This window comes from Dicentrarchus labrax, unplaced genomic scaffold, assembly GCF_905237075.1.
Source record: "Dicentrarchus labrax unplaced genomic scaffold, dlabrax2021, whole genome shotgun sequence".
NCBI classification, from domain to species: domain Eukaryota; kingdom Metazoa; phylum Chordata; class Actinopteri; family Moronidae; genus Dicentrarchus; species Dicentrarchus labrax.
This window is the reverse complement of record NW_026136715.1, coordinates 11,532,321-11,552,399: the sequence shown is the minus strand read 5'-3', so window position 1 is coordinate 11,552,399 and position 20,079 is coordinate 11,532,321. Positions and strand designations below refer to the sequence as shown.

General features: G+C 39.5%; 3 protein-coding genes across 7 annotated transcripts; 1 reads left to right on the top strand and 2 right to left on the bottom strand.

Moving 5' to 3' along the window:
- Positions 1 to 1,992: 1,992 nt before the first annotated feature.
- Positions 1,993 to 9,590, bottom strand: abtb1 (ankyrin repeat and BTB (POZ) domain containing 1). Its single transcript, XM_051424249.1, has 12 exons — positions 9,348 to 9,590; positions 8,490 to 8,552; positions 8,333 to 8,388; positions 8,024 to 8,168; positions 7,743 to 7,902; positions 7,597 to 7,642; positions 6,700 to 6,816; positions 6,421 to 6,533; positions 6,223 to 6,321; positions 5,962 to 6,129; positions 4,393 to 4,593; positions 1,993 to 3,065 (listed from the first exon to the last, which is right to left on the bottom strand). Exons 1-12 carry the CDS (start codon positions 9,401 to 9,403, stop codon positions 2,859 to 2,861), a joined length of 1,431 nt encoding a protein of 476 aa, XP_051280209.1. The 5' UTR covers positions 9,404 to 9,590; the 3' UTR covers positions 1,993 to 2,858.
- A 1,327-nt stretch (positions 9,591 to 10,917) lies between these two features.
- LOC127377570 (deoxyribonuclease-1) lies at positions 10,918 to 15,652 on the bottom strand. Of its 5 annotated transcripts, none has more exons than XM_051425586.1 (10): positions 14,797 to 15,652; positions 14,604 to 14,707; positions 14,201 to 14,289; positions 14,023 to 14,109; positions 13,829 to 13,941; positions 13,218 to 13,330; positions 12,824 to 12,981; positions 12,644 to 12,740; positions 12,412 to 12,541; positions 10,918 to 11,143 (listed from the first exon to the last, which is right to left on the bottom strand). In XM_051425586.1, the coding sequence occupies exons 2-10, from the start codon at positions 14,682 to 14,684 to the stop codon at positions 11,022 to 11,024; spliced, it is 990 nt and encodes a 329-aa protein (XP_051281546.1). In that variant the 5' UTR covers positions 14,685 to 14,707; positions 14,797 to 15,652; the 3' UTR covers positions 10,918 to 11,021. The 5 variants fall into 5 exon arrangements, with proteins under 5 accessions (XP_051281546.1, XP_051281550.1, XP_051281548.1 ...); XM_051425590.1 differs by having other exon boundaries at positions 12,424 to 12,541; XM_051425588.1 differs by having other exon boundaries at positions 14,604 to 14,696.
- Positions 15,653 to 15,872: 220 nt separating this feature from the next.
- si:dkey-222n6.2 (intermediate filament protein ON3) lies at positions 15,873 to 19,973 on the top strand. Its single transcript, XM_051425585.1, has 9 exons — positions 15,873 to 16,257; positions 16,407 to 16,615; positions 16,747 to 16,807; positions 16,997 to 17,092; positions 17,229 to 17,393; positions 17,545 to 17,670; positions 17,840 to 18,060; positions 19,532 to 19,578; positions 19,689 to 19,973. Exons 1-9 carry the CDS (start codon positions 15,994 to 15,996, stop codon positions 19,769 to 19,771), a joined length of 1,272 nt encoding a protein of 423 aa, XP_051281545.1. The 5' UTR covers positions 15,873 to 15,993; the 3' UTR covers positions 19,772 to 19,973.
- Positions 19,974 to 20,079: the final 106 nt, after the last annotated feature.

The following is a 20,079-nucleotide window of genomic DNA, read 5'->3' as shown; positions in this document are numbered from 1 at the left end:
GGCTTTCTCACTCTGCTTCATCATCTGGATATCCTCAATTCATTCATGGCAATCCATAGATTAGTTGTAGAAATATTGTAATACTTCAGCAAGAGACAAAGGCTTCAACCTAGGCTCCATCGTCAGGGGACCATGAGTGTCTGCAAAACATTTCATCTCAATCTGTCCAGTAGTTGTTGAGCTATTTCAGTCTGGGCCAACGTGGTGGAAGTTAGAGCCGTGCTGTTAACATGGCTAAAAAAGCCTGGGTGTAAACTGACCTTTTAAAGTCAAATTTAACTGACAAAGTCACGCTTTGAACTGATTCCAATGTTCACAGTTTCCAGGCTTCACTGTCGCTCTGACTTGGGGCCAGCGTGGAGGTGTACAGCTGTTGAATGGGAACTAACTGAGGCACCAAGCTGCTATCATAAAGAGGCTGGTTTGACTTGTAAACACAGTTTCCATGGAAATTGAATAAAGTGACCGAGGAAATTAAATAAATGATGAGAAATATAAGTTCCTCCTCTACAGAGCATAAATAACCGTTTGTCCGTGCAGTGTGATGTCAGTCTGAAACCCATTAAACTGGACTTTCCCACCCAAGACCAAAACCACAGCGAGTTGCTTAGCAACCATAAAACTTTTGTATAGGAAGCTTGCTGGGGTAATAACTAATTGTGTTGTTTATTCTTGTCTTTTTCAGCATGTAAGCCTTCAAGACGCTGGGCTGAAAGCCAAGGGTTTTGTTGTCTAAAGGATGGCCTTAGTGTTTCGGTTGAACTGCACTTTAATGTGTCCCAACAGCAGCACTGCTCCACAGCGTACTCCCTTTTGGGATTTAAGTTTACCCGCTGTTCTGAACCTCAGGGCTCCATTAAGGTGACGTAAAGCTCTTTTTCTTCACCTCCAAGACTCTTTGAAGTGAGAGTGATGAAGCCCACAGGGACGCCAATTATAAACTATGGGGCAAGTACACTGAAGCACACATGCAGTTTTAAATCACTGCTAACATGTAACAGTGCCCTTCATCACACCTTTGTGGACTTAGTGATTTGAAAAATGGAAAACAGCCCTATTCAGAAAATGTTCCCATGAATTCAGAGACCTGGATGAAGAATGTATTAGTTTCCCACAATGCATGAGGAGGTGTGTTTCTTCTAAGAAGCAGCCATGGTGAAGTGATGATAAACTGAGAAATGGCGCCATCTTTAGGTGCCTTCCTTCACTTCATCTTAAAATACATGGAACAAGTTCACTCAACTGTATCTGCATTTTTAAAATAAAATAATCTCAACCCAGTTAAACACCAATGGGAGATTTTGGAGTGACCTGTTAGACAACCCTCTCCACTATCATTATCAAAACACAAAATTAGGGAATATCTTTTGGAGGAATGGTGTTTTTCCCTCCAACCGAGTCGCAGACACACTCAACGCCAAGGAACATTGAAGGTGTTCTGGTGGCACGTGGTGGCCTGACACTTTACTAAGATACTTTGTTGATTTTTCTTTTAATTCGTCACCCATCTGTATGTATTTTAAAGCCATTTATTAAATGTTTATATAGTGCATATAAATGTTACATAGTGGAGGATCTACCATTATAGCTGGAGTTGAAGGGAATATAAATGGTTAGGACAAAATTAGTGTTTGACCAGATGATGGTGCTACATCAGCGTTTCTCAAACATTTTATACCACGTGCCACCTCAGAAAATATTAGGGTCATCAAGCGCTGCCATTATGACCTGTGTTTAAATACAGTTGCACAGGATGGCCAATATTCAGCTATGGACAGTTCATGCACGAGGCAGGTTTATTCCTAATAGTATTACTCATTCAGTGCGGCCCAAGGTGGTGGGCCGGCTGACAGACTGACATTGCCATCCCTAGAGCCTACTACAATGGCTAAAAAACAGTCATGATAATTATATAAGTAGAAGCAATTCAATTTCATGAAGCCATGCTGGCACACTTTAAAAAGTTCATGAGATTTGTTGAATAAAACACTATTTGTGCTTGCAATACCATGTTTAATTGCCAAAACCAAGAACAGTTACTTATCCATTTTCATAACAGCAGGGTAAGACTGAGAAATGGATGATGTGTTGATAGTGGATTTTACATGCAAACAGTTTTATAACAACTGTATTTTCTTGCGCACACACTGAGACAAGAGAGGTTTGCTGTCATACAGGGCAGCAGGGAATATGTTTTTATCTATCTATTATAGGTTTAAACAAAGGGCAGACATATGTTAGAGGGTGTGTAAGTAAGTGCAAGTATTCACGGTGGAGGAATGTTACAGGTCGAATAGTGAGGTGAAGTTCTGCAGCCATATTCAATCAGATCCAAAATAAAAGCTGCGTGCTCCTGTGCATGAAATACATCATAAAACTATATTCTATGTGATTCCAAATAAGGAGTTAGAGGTTAAAAATATTTTCCGGATAAATGAAGTGAACATATACTGTACTGTACTACTACTGTAAGTAGATAGATTAAATTCTATCAGATACAAATAATGACTAAAATAAATTCATGCAAGTGCAATTCAAAGATATATATATATATTCCACAATTTCCTCAAGACCTTTATACCAAATATCTTTTCTCACATTTGGCATATCTCACTCAAAGAAACCTTTAACACTCAACATAAACAGTGTTCTCTGAATATACCCCCGTAACATCAGCGCATCCTTTGAAAATATATATTCTGTACAATATATTGTAAATAAAAGAAAACCGATTAACATACAGACGCATATGTTTTTCTTACAGCGGTTGTTTGCACCACCATATGTCCCCTCCCGAAGGCATCCACTTTAAAAACTCTGCAGGATCTGCAGCCACAAAACCACGACCTGCCGACCCTTCAGCAGTCAATGTTAATGCTGCAGAGGAGCTCCTCCAGGGCCTCCAGCTTCTGATTGGCCTCTTCGATTGCGCTGTATGTCTGCACATTGCTGGCGATGTGGTAGCGGATTTCGTCCACCAAGGGGACAGAATCGGTCTCGTGTCGCTCCTCCACCGACTCGGCATCCTCTTTGATCATCTGGGCAAACTCGGGCTGCTCCAACAGCTGTGACAGATTAAACAGGTAACACAGGTGTGATTTTATCCTGAGGGGCAACTGAGCATGGCTGACCACAACATCCACAACACTGACCAATAAAAAATATCATTATATGGCCACAGAGGTCAACCTTTACTGTGACTTTTGATATTATGGTGGTGACAGATGTACAAGGGGGAGTCAAATATCACCAAAGCACCAATAATGACAGTAAAACATTCACTAAAATATAAGATTTTATGCTATTTAATCTATTACTCCTGGTGTTAAAATATAATTGTTTATTCTTGTGATCTTCACTTCCGTCTATTATGGATTGTTCTTCATGCTGCTTTTTTGAGAGATCCCTTTGTAATGATCAGCACTGCCTAGTTTAACAGTTTGATGTGATTTTTGTGCATTGCATTGGACGGACTCACTGAGAGTGACTTGCCAATCACAAGGCCCAAAAGCATACCCTGCTTTATCATCTATTTTACTCTAAATGGGACCATAATTTGCTATATAAACATCATGCTGTACAGAAAAAGACTTAAAACTGGCAATTTATACTAGAAACTAATTAGGAAATTGTTTACTGAGCTAATAAATCATGTAGAAGGTAATTTCTCCATAAGACTCAATATGATTCTTTTTTTTTTGTGCAGCCATCAGAGCTGCCCCCTGCTGGCAATTACATAGAATACATGTTTAAGACATTTCTGCATTGGCCTCACTTCACAGATCCAGAAGCTCTGTATACTGTGGTTGAGATAAGAGTTGTTCACAATTTAGAACAAACAGCTCAAACTTCCCTAACTGGGTCACTAGTTGGGAGGATAGTTCACACAGCAACCAAAAAGCACAGTTGGTGTGTTTATTTTAGAAGCTGTTGTCTTTATAGGAGCATCTTAAAGGAATAGTTCAGCATTTCGGGAAATATACTTATTTGCTTTCTTGAGAAAGCGTTAGATGAGAAGATCAATGCCACTCTTTTGTCTCTTTGCAAAATATGAAGCAAGAGCTGGGACATGGTTAGCTTAGCATAAAGACTGAAAACAGGGAAAGTTAAAAGCTGACCTGGCTCTGTCCAAAAGTGAAAGAAATCTGCCAACCAGTGTGTAGCTCACTGAATTTACATACTGTTTAATTGTCTTATGGTGAGTTACGTGCTGAAAGTGCACTAACTTTTCCCTTCCTCTCAGTATTTATGCAAAGCTAAGATGAGCTAAGCAAAACACCTGCTGACTCTCGCTTTGTATTTAACATACAGACATGAGAGTGGTATCAGTCTCGGCAAGAAACTAAACAAGTGTATTTCCCAAAACAATTTTTTAATGAAAAGGTCACCCACCCGATCAATGATCTTGGCCATGAACTCTGTGCAGTAATCCTCCAGGCGAGAGAGACGGAAAAGCTTCGCCATCTTCCACATGTACAGAACGTTGTCCTCACATATAGTCTTAGCAAGTGTCTTCCCACAAAGGCGCTTCAGCCCCGGCAGCAGATACATGTCAGCCACGCACAGCACATCAAACACAGTCTCTGTTGTTAGCTGGACATAAAGAAAATCCAGTCAGCTATTATGATTAGCATTCAAGTAACATTACCTTTGTACCTTTGCTCTGTTGCCTCTTTAACCTCAAAATGAAACCAATGAACCTCCAATTTACTAGCTTATTCTTTCTCAAAGGGTGTAAAACAATATATTCCATACTGCTCCTTCATTTGGAGACAGTTTAAAAGATGTTGATAATATTTATTTGATCCTGTGGTAAAGAAAAAGCACTATGCATGTTTTTCTTCTTGTTCCTACAGTTGGATGCTTGAGCTTTCACTGTGGAGAAGGATGTATGTGCAGAGTTTGACACTAGAAGGATGTTTTCACATTCCTCTGCTGAAAGTGGAAAGTTTCTCTGTGCTCAGTGATAATCTGGTTTTAAGGGGCGTGGCCTACGAGCATGAAAACATACAGTAACTATGGATAGTAGAGGGGGTGTGTTCAAAACTTTAAACTTTAAACCAGAAAAAAAAGCAAGTTAACAAGCTGTCAACACATTATTGACCTATCACCTTCTTTTAAGTTGTTATGGCAAACCAACAATCAGTTTCTTACATGGAGCAACATAAGCCTTCATCTGAAGTTTGAAGTAAGTCCAATAGCCCCTCTCCGTTTAGCTCTGCTTTGGTCACAACCCGACTCTTGAGGGAGATATCTGGGTCTTGAGCTACTAAATGCTCCACTATGTTCACCACCTAGTCGTTATCTGTGCCGGCTGTTTTTCATTGAAGACAGCTGCTTCCTGCGGTCAAGAACACTGCTATGAGAGCGGTGGGATGAGTTGCGTAGAGCTGAGGGGAACTTCTGAGTCAGGTGATAAGTACTGGTTCATCTGATTCATTGTTAATATAAATATATTGATTATAGCTGCTTTAAGTTTAACGTTAATATAGTGAATTTTTCATTTGGAATACAACAGAAACAGTAGTAGGATTATCAAATAATTTTAGGATTATTTCAAATATTCAGCAGTTAAACTGAATATCTATTTCATATACCACCATACTGGTGCATAACTAGAACAACTGCTGTAACTCATTTGTTTCTTACTTGCAATAGAACATTTGATAAATAAAATAAAAACGGTTTACATTCAGCAACTGTTTCATGCATTTTGATTCCTTCATATCCTAATTTTGTGGGCCAAGAAAGCCCTACAGTAATCAAAGCCTTCAGTACGTTACACTATGACAATACAATGTGTTATATGTTATATTCTAGTCCTCCTGACATAATAACCCACTATAAACCTATATAAAGGCCCAGTCATGCATAAAACAAAAACACGATATATCGTGAAACTGCCAGACTCTTAAAAGACACTGTCCACAAAATAATTTCAGACAGAAATTGTGCACTAACCTCTGTGTTGTCCGTGTAGATGAAATACATGACGTGGATAAATATTTCATGGGAAATGTTGTGTAAAGTAATCACTGGGGTGCTGGGCTGGGACTCTAGCTGCTCTCCCTCACTGAAGTGGTCCTCCAGTAAGGCTTTAAAATAATCACTACGTCCACAGAAAAACGCCTGGAGACACAAACAGACAAACAATAAAACTTTAAATACTGATGTGAGCGTCAGGACCTGGACCTCAGGACAAATGTTGCTTTGTAGTTTTACCTTATGACACAAGAAATCATAACCATTCACTCTGAAGCAGATATCAGGATACGTAGAGAAGCCGTCAACTCTGTTAAAAGGAAGTTCACCAAATCCAACCTGGGGGTAAAAAAACAACAGGAAAAAAAAGGTCAACATGGGCTCATTAAAACTGTAATATTAGTTTAAGTTCTTGATTTGTTGCTCCCATGTCCTTACTTTTAATTCAGTAGGAAGTGCAGAGTCTGCTAACTGGGCAATCTCATCCTGAAGTTGACCGCTGTGAGGCTCCAGGCTGAGAAATTTTACACAGATTCCTGGCTTGTTGGATACTTCAGTAGGAAGAAAGAAATTAAAAAAGAGAGACATCAAGACAAAAGACAGACATCATTAAGAAAAAAGGGTAAAAAGTTAGCTGACAATTAAAATGTCTTTTGGTATTTTGAGCTGTTTGTACCCATACATGTATTTGAATGTTAACCCAGAGTACCGTCTTACCATATTCATACAGCTGTTTACATTTATTCTCCAGCGCCTCTATAAAATCGGCCATTTTGCACTGTTTAGCAAGTCGTCTGGAGTCCTCCACGTGGCTTATATCAATATCCATTCGTCCTGTGACATTAAGAAAATAAATGCATCAAGAGAGTCGGGACACTCGCACCTACCCGACAGGATTACACATACAGTACACCCGCACGAGCATAGTGGTTTGTATGTTACGGAAACATATTACATGACTGAATTCAATGTCTTTAAGATACAGGACTTAAACAGGCTTTTCTTTCTATTTCAGGCAACAATGTAAAAGCCAGTTTGTAATCATTTCTTTCCTAACATACTTCCAATGTAAGTGATTTGTGACTAAATCTACAATTTAGTTAATATGAGGCTCCCGCAGCCCAGTCGGAGTTAATGAAATTAAGGGGATTTTACTTTTTAATGCTAAATTGCCTCTTTGTATTTCTTGGACAGTTGTTTCCTTGCTGGGCTGCAGTGGAGGGACAGTAACAAATAGCAGGAATTTGTTGCTAAAAATACTGTATCTTTGGATGGTTATCTTCCAAATATTATTATACCCTCATATTAGCTTCAGATAAACTGGAATGTACTTTCGCCCAGAACAAGGAATGTGGAATTTCAGGAAGGGATCTCTTAACGGTCAGTACGACCGGGAGGACTAATTGTTCACATGGGCACCAGACTATTGTTTTACATCAGATGTGGAAAACTGTAAACTTATCCTTTAAAAAGTGCTTTAAATAAAAATGAAACTGAAAAGAAATGAAAAGTTTTCGTAATATCATGATATTCAAAGAAAAATATTTTGTAAAATGCCATTTATTTGGCAAATCCAATCAGAAAACCAGATAATAAATAGCTCTACACACCCACCTGTATAGATGTATTGCAGGATGGCTCCAAAGGCTGCAGGGTTTACCTAAAAACCAAAACCACTTTTATCCATACAGACAGGAAGAGACAAAGCTGACAGCACACAGCAACAGAATGAATCAACCAGAATATACATGTTTATCTACCAAAGGGTGCTTCAGGGTGATCAGGTTCTTCCCCTTCCATTTTTTCTCAAACATATCCATGAAGTACTCGGAGCGTGCACTCAGAACACATCGGTGGGCCATGAATATTTGTCCATGGACCAAAAACTTGACGTCGCTGTGTTGACCCTGCTCCAGTAACCTAAAGCAGAAACATCAAACGTTAGATGGAGGTAAAACTGTAATGGAGAATAAACTGCTCTTTCTCCTGCTCTGTAGAGGAATGAATGTGCATGAATGGCCAACAGGCACTTGACCCTTACATGTGCAGAAAGTAGTTAAAATCATCCCGTTGCATGGCGCGGACACTGACGCACTTATAGTCTTTGAGCAGGCGTCGTACGGAGTCGTTCAGGGAGCCGTACATACACCTCTCGCCATCAAACGTGTTGGCTTCACACTTGGCACCTGAAGGCAAAGATAAGGGGGAAAAAGAGCTATAATTATAGAACAGAACATTTCAGTGTGATTATACTGACATCAAACTATAGTAGTTTTACCATGCAGACTTTTATTATGTTTGCATTACTTAATAAAAGCTAACCCTAACCCCAGTGAAATTCCAGCCTTACCACTAGCCAACAGGTACTGGACCAGCTCTTCATGGCCACAGAGACAAGCGTAATACCTGAAGAAATAAAGTGTACATAAATCACATTTTAAGATATGATAATAATGATGATGCCACGTGAACAGGGGCATTAGACTGCTTGCCTAAATTGTACTTACAAAGGGGTGCTGTCCCATTTATCTCTTACATTGAGGTCCACATCTCTTTGCTCAACAAGGTATCTTAGAGAGAAAAGAGAAGAAATGAGGGGACACAGTGATACTGAGTGTACTGAAGTCTACCATATGTAAATATATCTGAATGCAAGGTGGATAAAATGGGCATTGCTCACAAATGAAACATTAGGATTATTTCACATACAAGCATCACTTCTATCTGACTGTTTTCTGCTTTCATCAGCACTGCTGCTTTTATATTTATATATATATATATATATATATATATATATATATATATATATATATATATATGACATAGGATATATCCTGCAGTGCTGGAGTTAACTGGATGCTTAAAGACTAGTTAAGACTTGTATTGTCTTGACTAATTACTGCTCTCCTGTTATCATCAGGAGAGAGGAAGTGTCTTACATCAGTGGAAAAAATCTAAAAGCTGCGTAGCTGACAGCAGTGAATTCTCCACATATCATCCCGTTATACACCTGACACTGACGGTATAGTATCTTACCTACGTTGCATCTGGAAACTGAGCATCTGACCTACAAACGCTAGCTAAAGTTACCAGCTGGCTCATCAAAGCTAATGTTAGCAACCCTGCCCTGTCCGTGTTTACCACAGCGACACACTGCAGTTAGCTCTCGGCTTCAGCTGCAGGGCGACAGCTGAATAACACTGTACAGAGGAGCACAGACAATAACAACACGTAGGATTCAAGTAGCTGCAAATTTACTGCAAAAGCAAAAGAGAGACAACCAAGCCAAAAACAACAACAACAAACAAACAACAACAACAACAACAAACAACAACAACAACAACGTCAGCTGAGCCGTTGGTTACCTGACTCTACAAATGTCGCCCTTTCTGCAACTACTAAACAAATCGTACACATCCATGATCGCCGCGGTGTTTTCGGTCCTCTGTAATGCATTGAGACGGCCTGTCTACTGGACAGGTGGAGCTTGTTCACAGGTTACTCGGTCGCCGCTGAGAAAGTTTTGCTGGCTGGCTGGTTGACACCTTCTTGCACAGTGTTGTTTACAAGTCGAGTCCTGAGTTGTTTAGATTAGGGCGAATGAGGTCTGGCCGTCATGTGACGAGTGTCTGCTTCACTTGGTTGTAGAGAATGGCGGAAAAGTGACGACGGCTCACAAGACGGCAGACGTTTGTTTTTATTAAACAGACAAAAAGTTATATACCGCCTTATTTGTTTTTTGTTTTTTTTACATGACTTCAATATCAACCGCCTTAAAACCATGTTTACAAGTTAAATTTGTTGTCGTTTTAACCGTAGGCATGTAACTTGTAGCTCGTGTTAACGCCTATTAGATGCTAAAAATCTGACTCCACTTGAATGCAGCACACGTCATTCTATCAATCATGTTTGTTTACTACAATAAAACTGCATCAAAAATCATCTCCCAGTGCTGTGGATGTTATTTTTTCTGTTGTTTTTATCGAAATGGGTTTTTTTATTAGAATAATAAGATGTTTTATTTAGTGGCGTGGTGCAGACCAGAGATATTATAGTTTATATTTATTATTCTTTTTTCATTTTATTTTTCAACTGAGTTTAGTTTCATTTAGTTTCAAGAGTGTTTTTTTGTGTCAGGGTAGTTTTTATTGTTTAGTTTAAATATAGTTATTATTAGTTTCAGTGTTTGTGTTAGCTTTGTTTAATTATACTATGGGGGATATTTGTCAGCAGCAAGATTTAAGAAATTCAGAAGAGATATTACAACACAAACACACCCACTGTAAAGAGCAGTTGACTTACAGTCATGTAGACATCCCAGTCTCAATAATGCACCAGTGCCTCGTCATGCTGCTGTTGACCAAATTTGACCAAAGACTAAAACTGAAGACATTTCCTATATATTTTCATTTGTTTTTCAAGAATACAATTATCAAGTCTAGTATTTTTAATTTACTTGACTGTTCAGTTAACTGTTTTTTTTTTTTTAGTGAGCGCTGCAATTCACACACAACACTTTGGCAAGCAGCACAGAGTAAGAGAGAAAAAGCCGCACTCAGCAATGTCTAAACTAAAACTGCTTAACATTTCAAATTATTATAAAGTTATTTGTTTCAGAACATAGCTTTCTTAAACAAATAAGTGCACAATCCAATTAGAAAAGGTCTGTTTTTATTCCAGCTCAAAAATTCACAATATCAGCTGTCACATTGAGATTGGAATTTTTTCTCATCTTAGATTACTATTGGTCTCAAAAATCATCATCGCGCAAACATTAGCCGGGCTCTCATTTCATTTCACCAATAGACTAGATAACCTGCCCCAGGTTGTTCCTCTCACTGGGGCCAGACAAATCTTTATGTAGCCTGAAAGCCACAATGCTGTTTCACATCAGTACTATTTACCTCATTAAACAATAAAAGGGCAACAAATGTGTATAAAAGCATTCATATATACGCATATTGCATATTTATTAATTCAAATAAAAAATTGTCATACAACAATAGTGCAATAAAAAGATAGTGCTTGAGATCTTTTAATCATTTGTTCACTTTGAGTGTGGAAAGCCGATGTTTTAATAAGGAGATCTGAAGTTGAAGTTTTTCTCGCTCCAGGAGGAGGTTTTCCTTCTGCAGGGACAACAGATCCACTTGCAAACTCTCTGTGAGTAGAAAAATACACAGAAAAACATGTAATTAGTAGTGTTACAAACATAGTATGTAATTACTGTCACTGCAAATAATTCTTACTCACATACGTGTATTTTTTATTCAACTTCTAAAGGGAAAAACACGCTGTGATCCAACCATCATTCAGATTTGTTCCAGATTTGTTTTTCCTTAATAATTAGCAGTAAGAGCACCCATAATGCCATGGTATGGCAAATTAAAGGGAACAAGTATTTCAATGTTTGGGTTTGAAATGCTCAGAAATATGACATAATTTTGAAATGTAACTCCAGTAGAGAAGACAAACTTTCAACTTGTGTCAGTACAACGAGCTTCCATCTAAAAGGCTGAAGATATTCTGTTGTTATTGTCAGAGAATCCCATAAAGAGACCAAATTCAGTGTCTTAGGGCCTGACGACATCAACCCGAGGGTGCTCAAGGTGTGTGCAGAGCAGCTGGCAGGATGAATTGATTTTCAGCCTGTAATGTGGGGCTCAAGCGAGTAAGGCAGCATGGCTGTATATGATACTTAAAATAACTAGGGGTTTTAATAGTTGGAAGACAGCAATCAAGACAGTGTTGTTGAGAAAATGAAGTTTCAAGGCTCTTTGCCAAACTGTGTTACAGATGATTATTAATGATTAATGAATAATCATTGATAATAATAATAATAATAATAATTGGCACAGACCTTTCATAATACCTAATAAAACATTTTGATACTGCATGTTTTGGCTAATCTAAAAGGCACTGGGATAAGACAAAATAAATTGTGTTTCTTCTTTGCCCTTCTTGTCTATTTGACCTAATGAGCTAGTTTAGTAAATTAACATATACATTTTAATGGTTTTTACCTAAGTTTTCTAGTTCTTGCAAATTCTATATGGTTAAACAGAAAATCAATTAACTCTATTGAGTCTACTTTTTTATTTTTCTTACTGTATCTAACACAGTAAGAAAAATATAGACTGTCATAAGACATAACCTTTAAGCCCCATGATGCAAAAAAGTTAGTAATTGTCACCACAAAGGTAGCATTAGTCAATCACAAAAGTGGAAAGTGCAAATAGTTTAAATAATGTGCTTTGAAGAAAAAAAAAAAGGGTCTCAGTAAAACCCTTAGGTCAAGAAACGCCCAAATTCCAAGCATTCCCTCTCATTATTTTCACCCCTTCTGTTAATAAAAGAACAAGCAGTTCAGCTTTTGTCTCAAATACTTCACTCATTGTTCTATCAGCGACAGGACATACAGTAAATTACCGTTTTTCTCACCGCCTGTGACAGCTCTGTTAACTGATGGTCTCTGTCTTTGGTGGCTGTTTGCCATCCAGAATGGAAGAGCGCTATGTAATTCTACCTCGACAGGGTAGTGGTCGCTCACTCTCAGGGCCTGCGGGAGGGTGCATATACTGAATGAGGAATGTTCTCACAAAACAAGCCAGTGAAAGAGCAATACAATTGCACAATGTGTTGGTTATTAGGGACAACTCACCATTTCTTCTGTCATAGAAAACTCCTTGTGGAAATTGAATGGCTTGGCTGAGTTTGGCACAATGGCTGCCAGCATGTCATCTCCGTAAACCACAATCCTGTGAGAGAAATATATGAATTAATTCACATATAATGACAATATGTGGAAGTGCCTGAATGGAGTTTATGAATGCACACATGCCGGTCGTAAGTGTGTTCATTTGACGTTTTTGTGGTGGTGTCCACGCCATCACCGATCAGCCAGTGGAAATTCTTGTCGCTGCGAATACGGATCCCCTTCATTTCCTTCTGGGTGACATACGCACCATCCGCATTGAAATCCCCCAGGATCATTACGTTCTAGAGGAAATCAAAAATGGTACTTTTAGTACAAAATGTTAATTTATCCTTTAGCTTGGATATTGGAATACAGAGAAATCCTATCAAAAGTAGCCATGTTACAACATGGTAAAATTATCATTATAAGCTATATAATTGGTATGATTCTAAATTAAAACTATATGTGGTCATCAATCGAGTTATGATGTATCTCACAAACAGGTAAAATACTGATGCAACAGGATGATGCAACCCACATCTGTTTTCCATTTGTCTTTGACCATCAGGAAGACCTCATACAGCTCATCCAGCTCCTTCTCCGAGTCCCAGGGTGTGGTGCGGACCGGGATGAGCACTATATCCTTCAGCACTACAAACCAAAACAGTCCTGTCAACAACAAATGCTTGTATCCATGTGGATGCACACAGAACTAACTTAACTTGATAAACCTGCCCTCAGCTCCTTTGAATCGCATGTCAGACCAGATCAGACTCAGTTAGTTAGACAAAACAAGCAGGTGCATATATAGACATGAGTCAGACATGCCACAGAAGTTACAGCGACAACGTCTACAGCAACCGACTAAGAATGAAATAATCAAACACGCTAATATCCATAATTGCCTGTAAACAAAACTCCCCATGCACTGCCAACAACAGTCAGGTGCTGGTAGGTCGCAGGACCAAGAAATCAGAATTAACAACCACACACTGGAGGGACTTTACTGTGATTTATTTAAGAGCGCACAACGCATTTCGCTTGGAGCTTCCTCAGGTTAAATTAATCACAATCACTCCAGTGTGGTGGTTAATTCTGATCCATAACTCCCTGTTATTCCTTAAGATCCAATTAAGTGCAGAGACTGACCTGTGTTGTGTGGTTTGAAGTGGAGGATATACGGCTCCCTTGCAAAAGCATCCATGTCGTTCACCTGGTTGTCTTCATATTGATAGCAGTCAATCAGGTCAACAACATCATCCCTTCCAAGTAGGAAAGAAATGGCTTTCTTATAAAAAGCACATTATAAAAATATTACAGTCTGCATTATGATGTGATCTTACCTGTACAGAAACAAAAATTGTTCCTTGTATCTGTTCCTTCCTAGGCGGGTACTGAGCTGTAGAGCGTAGTGATGGGTCGTGTTGACTCTGAGATGGCATTGGATAGTAAAAGTAAGCATACATATAAAGTATAGGCAACAATCTTTGCTTCATTCAGAAGTAAGAAATGTAAACTCACGTGTTCAGCTCTTTCATTAAGTGTTCCACAGAAGCTCCGCTCCCATCCACCACCTCCAGAATCACTATGATGTCGTATCGAGACACAATCTACAAAAGATAAAAGCTCTCAGTAAAGTAAATGTGGAACAATTGAAAAGAAAGGACACGTATTTTAGGTTATCCCCGGCATTCAGGCTTATATTTTTCCTTTGAACTGGTTACAGCTTAAAGAAGGCTATAATTACCCACGTATGAACAAAGAATGTTCAAACTTTAGATCTCTCCTCTTGGCTGTTTCCCAAATATCACACCAAAGACATGGACCATGCATTCCCAATAGTTTACCCTTGTTATTATTACTGATCTTTTACTGTGTAATGTCTTTGTTTATGTAACCACCTGATGCTTTACTGTTGTTTTACCTTAACCAGAGCTGCCAGGACATCTGGATCGGAGAGTTTTGTGATTCCAAACCTCTGGACGTTGAACGAAGCAATCTTCATATCCGACAAGAGCTAAAACAGACCTTTAAAATTAGAGAATTATTCAGTATTTCTTTAAATATACACAACACAGACACACAGTCGCAGCTGTTTTCTCTCTCAGTTTACTTACCTACAATAATGTATTGACGTTGTGTAGATGGTACAGCTTCAGTGGCACACAGCCTTGACAAGAATAAACCTCAATCAGGTTGTACGAGAGACTTATTTCTCTGTAGTTGTTTTTCTAAAGGGAGGTGATGATTGCATAATCACTTCACAAAAGGGAGTGAGGGAGTTTGAAAAGAAAGAAAACTGTTTGACATCAAGAAGACAGCCCGGTTTTTTGTTTACAACCAGCTGTCACTTACAATGAATATTGACATAAGACATTAAACAGAAAGTTGAAGAAAATAAGTGCTGTTATGGAAGCGTAACATTATGTCTATAGCTACAATTCCAGCATTTTTGTTTTTTGTGGGGGGTCTTTTATTGGAGGGGGGGGACACAGGTCAGACAGCTCAGACCCTGGGGTACTCCAGCAAGGACTCAGCCTTGGTACATGGACACTAACTCTGCCAGGTGAGCTATCTGGGCACCCCGAATTCGAACATTTTGATTCAATCTACTTTTCTCTCTGATCTTAACTGTTCCTAACTTGATCTTAACAGGCAGGAAAACGACAAAAACAACAACGTTGTAATATTCTTCCCAATAAACAGCATATTTCACCTGGTTTTATAATATTTTGGCACATTCTCTAGGCAACCTACATATTGTGTGCAGTACATTATCGTCACTTTTTGTGAACTTGTTTCAACCCGACATCAATCTATCTTTGCCCTTTACCAGCTTTTGCTTCCTTCACTGTTCTTGCACCGTACACTAGACTGACTTTTTGGGGGGGCATAAAGCCACTGAAACATTTATTCTGATTCCGCACATTTCACGTTTTTATTTGTTATCAGTTAAGATTTTGGCTCTTGATGACTTTTACATCTAATTTTCAATAGATCCGGTGGTTACCACAAGGAAACATTTTGGATGTATAATTGTTCAAAAAACAGCACACCTGAAGCTGCATAGCAGGCCTGAATTCCAGCATTACAGGAGGAACAATGCAACTTTTGCAGAGGGGGTAGGTGGGAGAACGGGTGGTATGTGTCAGACTGGTTTACCTGCATTGGGGAGGCACATATCTTCACTATCTCGCCACACCCAGACCTGCCTATAAAGTAGCACCCAAAAGATAGAGAGATGCACAACAGAGCTCAACCGCCGCCCGTCCACTTCATCCTCTCCAGCAGTGAAATCTCCACACAGCACGACCATGAGTCTGAGGAGCAAGCGTACCACCCGTCCGGGGATACGCCAGTCCGCAGGGGGCTTCAGTAGCATGTCCATGGGATCCTACTCCATCCCCAAGATGAGCGGTAGGGCCACCCCGGCGGCCCCGATTACAGCCGTGTCCATTAACAAGAGTCTGCTCGTCCCACTGAACATAGACATCGACCCCACCGTCCATGCTGTTCGCAACCAGGAAAAAGAACAGATCAAGAGTCTCAACAACCGCTTTGTCTCATTCATTGATAAGGTAAGAGGAAATTTCACAAACATTCTTGTGTGTCCATTTAGATTAGATTATTGGCCTTTGGATTGATGTTTAAATTACTAACTTCTATGATCTCTAGAAAGATGTTAGGATCAGTTTGATTTAGTTGGAACTTTCTGCTTGTGCCACAGGTAAGATACCTGGAACAGCAGAACAAAATGCTGGAAACCAAGTGGAAGCTGCTGCAGAACCAAACTGATGCCTCTTCTAACGTTGAGCCCATGCTGAAGTCCTACATTACCAACCTGCAAAGACAGCTGGAGTTCATCAACAACGACAAACACAGACTTGACATGGAGAACAACGTCATGCACAAAAATGTGGACGACTACAGGACAAAGTAAGGCATTTTTGCAGAAGGAACTGAAGCACTGTTAAATCTGTTTACTAGAGCGGAAGTTCATACATATGGTAACTAGGTGCATACTGATAAGATCTGCCTGAGTAATCTGATATCTGTGGGTGTTTCAGGTATGAACATGAGATAAACAAGAGGAATGATGCAGAGAATGAGTTTGTCATGCTCAAAAAGGTACAGTATGAAGTCAAGATGGCTTTTATAGATACAAGCCAGATTAAGCTCTGAACCAGTTAGTTAGCTCTATTTATAGTCACTTTAATACCAGCAAATTTCCTAGTAATAATTTTCCTTGTTGGGCAACAAACCTGTATTAGCAGTTTGTTTCAAACATTGTAAAAAGGTTTTATTGACTCCCTGCAGGATGTGGACGCAGGCTATATGTCCAAGGTGGATCTAGAGGACAAGGTGTCTGCCATCAGTGATGAATTCAACTTCATCAAGGCTCTGCATGATGCGGTACATAACCATACACTGAAAATCTTCTCCAAATTAAAAACAATATATACAGTATTATACAGTCTATGCGCTTGTTTTGTTTTCTGGAATTTACCTGCTTACTTACTGTTGCTGTGTGTGTTGTTTTATAAAAAAGGAGCTGCGTGAGATGCAGGAGAGCCTGAAGGAGACCTCTGTGGTGGTGCAGATGGACAACTCTCGTGGCCTGGACATGGATCAGATCGTGTCTGAGGTTAAGGCTCAGTATGAGGACATTGCCGCTCGCAGCCGTGCAGAAGCTGAAAGCTGGCACAAGGAAAAGGTGAAGAAGATTCTCTTTAAAAAAGGGGTCAATGGTTAATTAAAGCTCATACTAGAATACCCTGTATTTTTGAGAAGGAACTGCCCTTGTCAAACCTGATAGCTACTGATCTCACATATTTGTTCTTCTGTTTGATCTCTGCCGCCACCAGTTTAACCAGATGAGTGCTCAGGCAGACCAGTATGGCAATGAGCTGCGCAGCACCAAGGCTGAAATATCTGAGCTCAACCGAATGATCAGCCGCCTGCAGAATGAGATCCAGTCTGTAAAGGCACAGGTGAGTGAACGGTTTATAGAGTGTCTGAAAATCAAAGGGAACTGGACTTTTCTTGCTGGATATTGCATGCAAGCTTAATACTCTTTAAGCTCTTTAAATTCCTAATTATTATGAAGCAGTCAGTCACACATCATCAATGAAATCTTACTGAATGCTTACACTTTTCCAGCGTACCAACCTTGAGGGCCAGGTAGTCGAGGCGGAGAAGCGTGGGGAGGAGGCCGTGCAGGATGCCAGGGCTCGCATCAGGGACCTGGAGGTGGCTCTGCAGAGGGCCAAGCAGGACATGGCTCGCCAGCTCAGGGAGTACCAGGAGCTCATGAATGTCAAGCTGGCCCTGGACATAGAGATCTCCACCTACAGGAAACTGCTGGAAGGAGAGGAGGAAAGGTGAGTTGCATTGGCAGAGTTCAGCAGTGTAAAGTTCTCATCACCTAATCACTCACTGATTAAAAGCTAATTTTGTTTTTTATGGGGGAAAAAGCCTAATGTATCTTATCACTTGTTTTCTTCTTCTTTTTCTTTTACACATTTGGCAATAAATTAAAAAAACAGTTCTTCATCCACAAAGTTTAAGTTTACTAGAAAAAAAAGATGACCTGCTTGAAGACTGGAGACAGAGATCTTGGACGGTATACATACAGTATAGGTTGGGCTTATTAAAATATGATTTATTCCTAAGATGCTCTATAAAACATTGCAGTCTATTAATTTAAAAGTCTGCTCGAATGGTTGGTAGATGATTACCCAAAACCATGCCAGGTGAACCAAAATCATGTTACTGAAGTCAAACATTTTCTTTTTATTAACTATTTAATTGTTAATACAAAAACTAGCAACCATATAGCTTTAAAACAATATAGAAGATATATAAATCTACATTTTTGGAGAAAAATATTAAACTAATAATTTACACTTGATGTTTTGGCATAAAGCTGATTATATCCGCCCCCAGCAACTGTCTAACTAATTCCAAGTATCGATGTTCGGTTTCTCACGTTTATAACAAACTAAAGTTCATGAAAATCGGTTCAGAATTAAGCGAGTTCCGGTCGATTGTGTAGTGAGGTCAGCATCTCTCATTGATAACTAGCAGATCTTGACCTCACCAATATGGCGACCGCGCAAACGCATAACGGCGGCACACAGCAGCAGGGAGGCGACTCAACACGCAGTTAGGGTGGTTATCTAGACCAGTTATTCTTCATCCCTGAAGTATTTTCTTATGTAAAATCTTAAAATACAGCCTGAAAGCACGTCCGATAAAACATAAACCTCACCGTTGTGTCGCTTGTCTCAGTAAGTTTTAAAGTGCGGCGTCTTTTTCGCCTCATGGTAATGCGCCAAACTGTAGTGTAATGGGCTCATTACTGCCACTTGAGGCCGAAGGACAGCATACACCCACGCAGTGAAAACCGCAGTATACCTTTTTCACAGCGGCCATTTTTGACATCAAATAGGGTAAACACACTTATTACCAATTATACTAATTAAGGTTCTGTTGCACTCAGGTCAAACAGAGTCAGGGTGCTGCTGTTGTGCATGTTGGCTCACTGGAAAAGGCTCTGCTACACTAAATGGAACAGAACCTCTATTAGTATAATTGGTAATACGTGTGTTTACCCTACTATTTCATGTAAAAATGGCTGCTGTAAAAAAGGTCTATCTTGCAGTGGTTGTTTTTCTTTCAACGGCCACAAGGGGCATCAATGAACCCACTGCACACAGAAACAAACTACCTTGTTGTTTACAGTCACCATCATATACAGCAACCCTAAGACCTGCAAGTTCCTCTTAACAACTGTTTACTTTGTCAGTACATCAATGCTCACAGTGTATTTCCTTCTTTTCTCTCTGACAGAATTGGACACAACTCTATTGTCAGTATCCAAACAGTGCCCACCAAAAGTAAGTGTTCGACTGAATATAGCACCATGCTTATCACAGGCGTTAGGATTCTTATGGCAGCCTGCAGTGTGTGTTTGTATGTGATTTTAATACTGTCCTCTTCTCCGCAGCTGTCCCGGCTAACAACTACCAGCAGCGGAGGTCAGCTGCAATTCTCATCAAGACAGTGGAGACCCATGACAGAACATACTAAATCACTAAATCAGAAAAAAAACAACACTGCAGTACTCTAACCTGTTGGATTGCTGTGAGCTAACTCTAAACTTTGTATGAATCTCTTTATAACCAACAATGAGCCATATGTGTGTAATTTGTTTATTTCCATTCTCCTTGTGTTTGATGTCACATTAATTACCACTCGTGTGTTTAAAATAAAGATGTACTCAGCTGCACAATCATGTGTCTTCTTTTTCTTGGGTAATAATTAAGTAGAGACATGGAAGTAGGTACATTTTGTTATATCCTCCTCTTTACATCACATCAAACATGCTGCAACTTGTC

Excerpts from the sequence above, each read along its gene's own strand:
- abtb1 (XM_051424249.1), bottom strand. The coding sequence starts at position 9,403 with ATGGATGTGTACGATTTGTTTAGTAGTTGCAGAAAGGGCGACATTTGT. Across the intron at positions 7,643-7,742 it reads TCACCCTGAAGCACCCTTTG|GTAAACCCTGCAGCCTTTGG; the intron begins GTAGATAAACAT and ends TTTGGTTTTTAG. Across the intron at positions 4,594-5,961 it reads TCTACACGGACAACACAGAG|CTAACAACAGAGACTGTGTT; the intron begins GTTAGTGCACAA and ends CTTTATGTCCAG.
- LOC127377570 (XM_051425586.1), bottom strand. The coding sequence starts at position 14,684 with ATGAAGATTGCTTCGTTCAACGTCCAGAGGTTTGGAATCACAAAACTC. Across the intron at positions 13,942-14,022 it reads CAATTTTTGTTTCTGTACAG|GGATGATGTTGTTGACCTGA; the intron begins GTAAGATCACAT and ends CCTACTTGGAAG. Across the intron at positions 12,982-13,217 it reads AAGACAAATGGAAAACAGAT|AACGTAATGATCCTGGGGGA; the intron begins GTGGGTTGCATC and ends GATTTCCTCTAG.
- si:dkey-222n6.2 (XM_051425585.1), top strand. The coding sequence starts at position 15,994 with ATGAGTCTGAGGAGCAAGCGTACCACCCGTCCGGGGATACGCCAGTCC. Across the intron at positions 16,258-16,406 it reads TTGTCTCATTCATTGATAAG|GTAAGATACCTGGAACAGCA; the intron begins GTAAGAGGAAAT and ends CTTGTGCCACAG. Across the intron at positions 17,394-17,544 it reads AAAGCTGGCACAAGGAAAAG|TTTAACCAGATGAGTGCTCA; the intron begins GTGAAGAAGATT and ends TGCCGCCACCAG.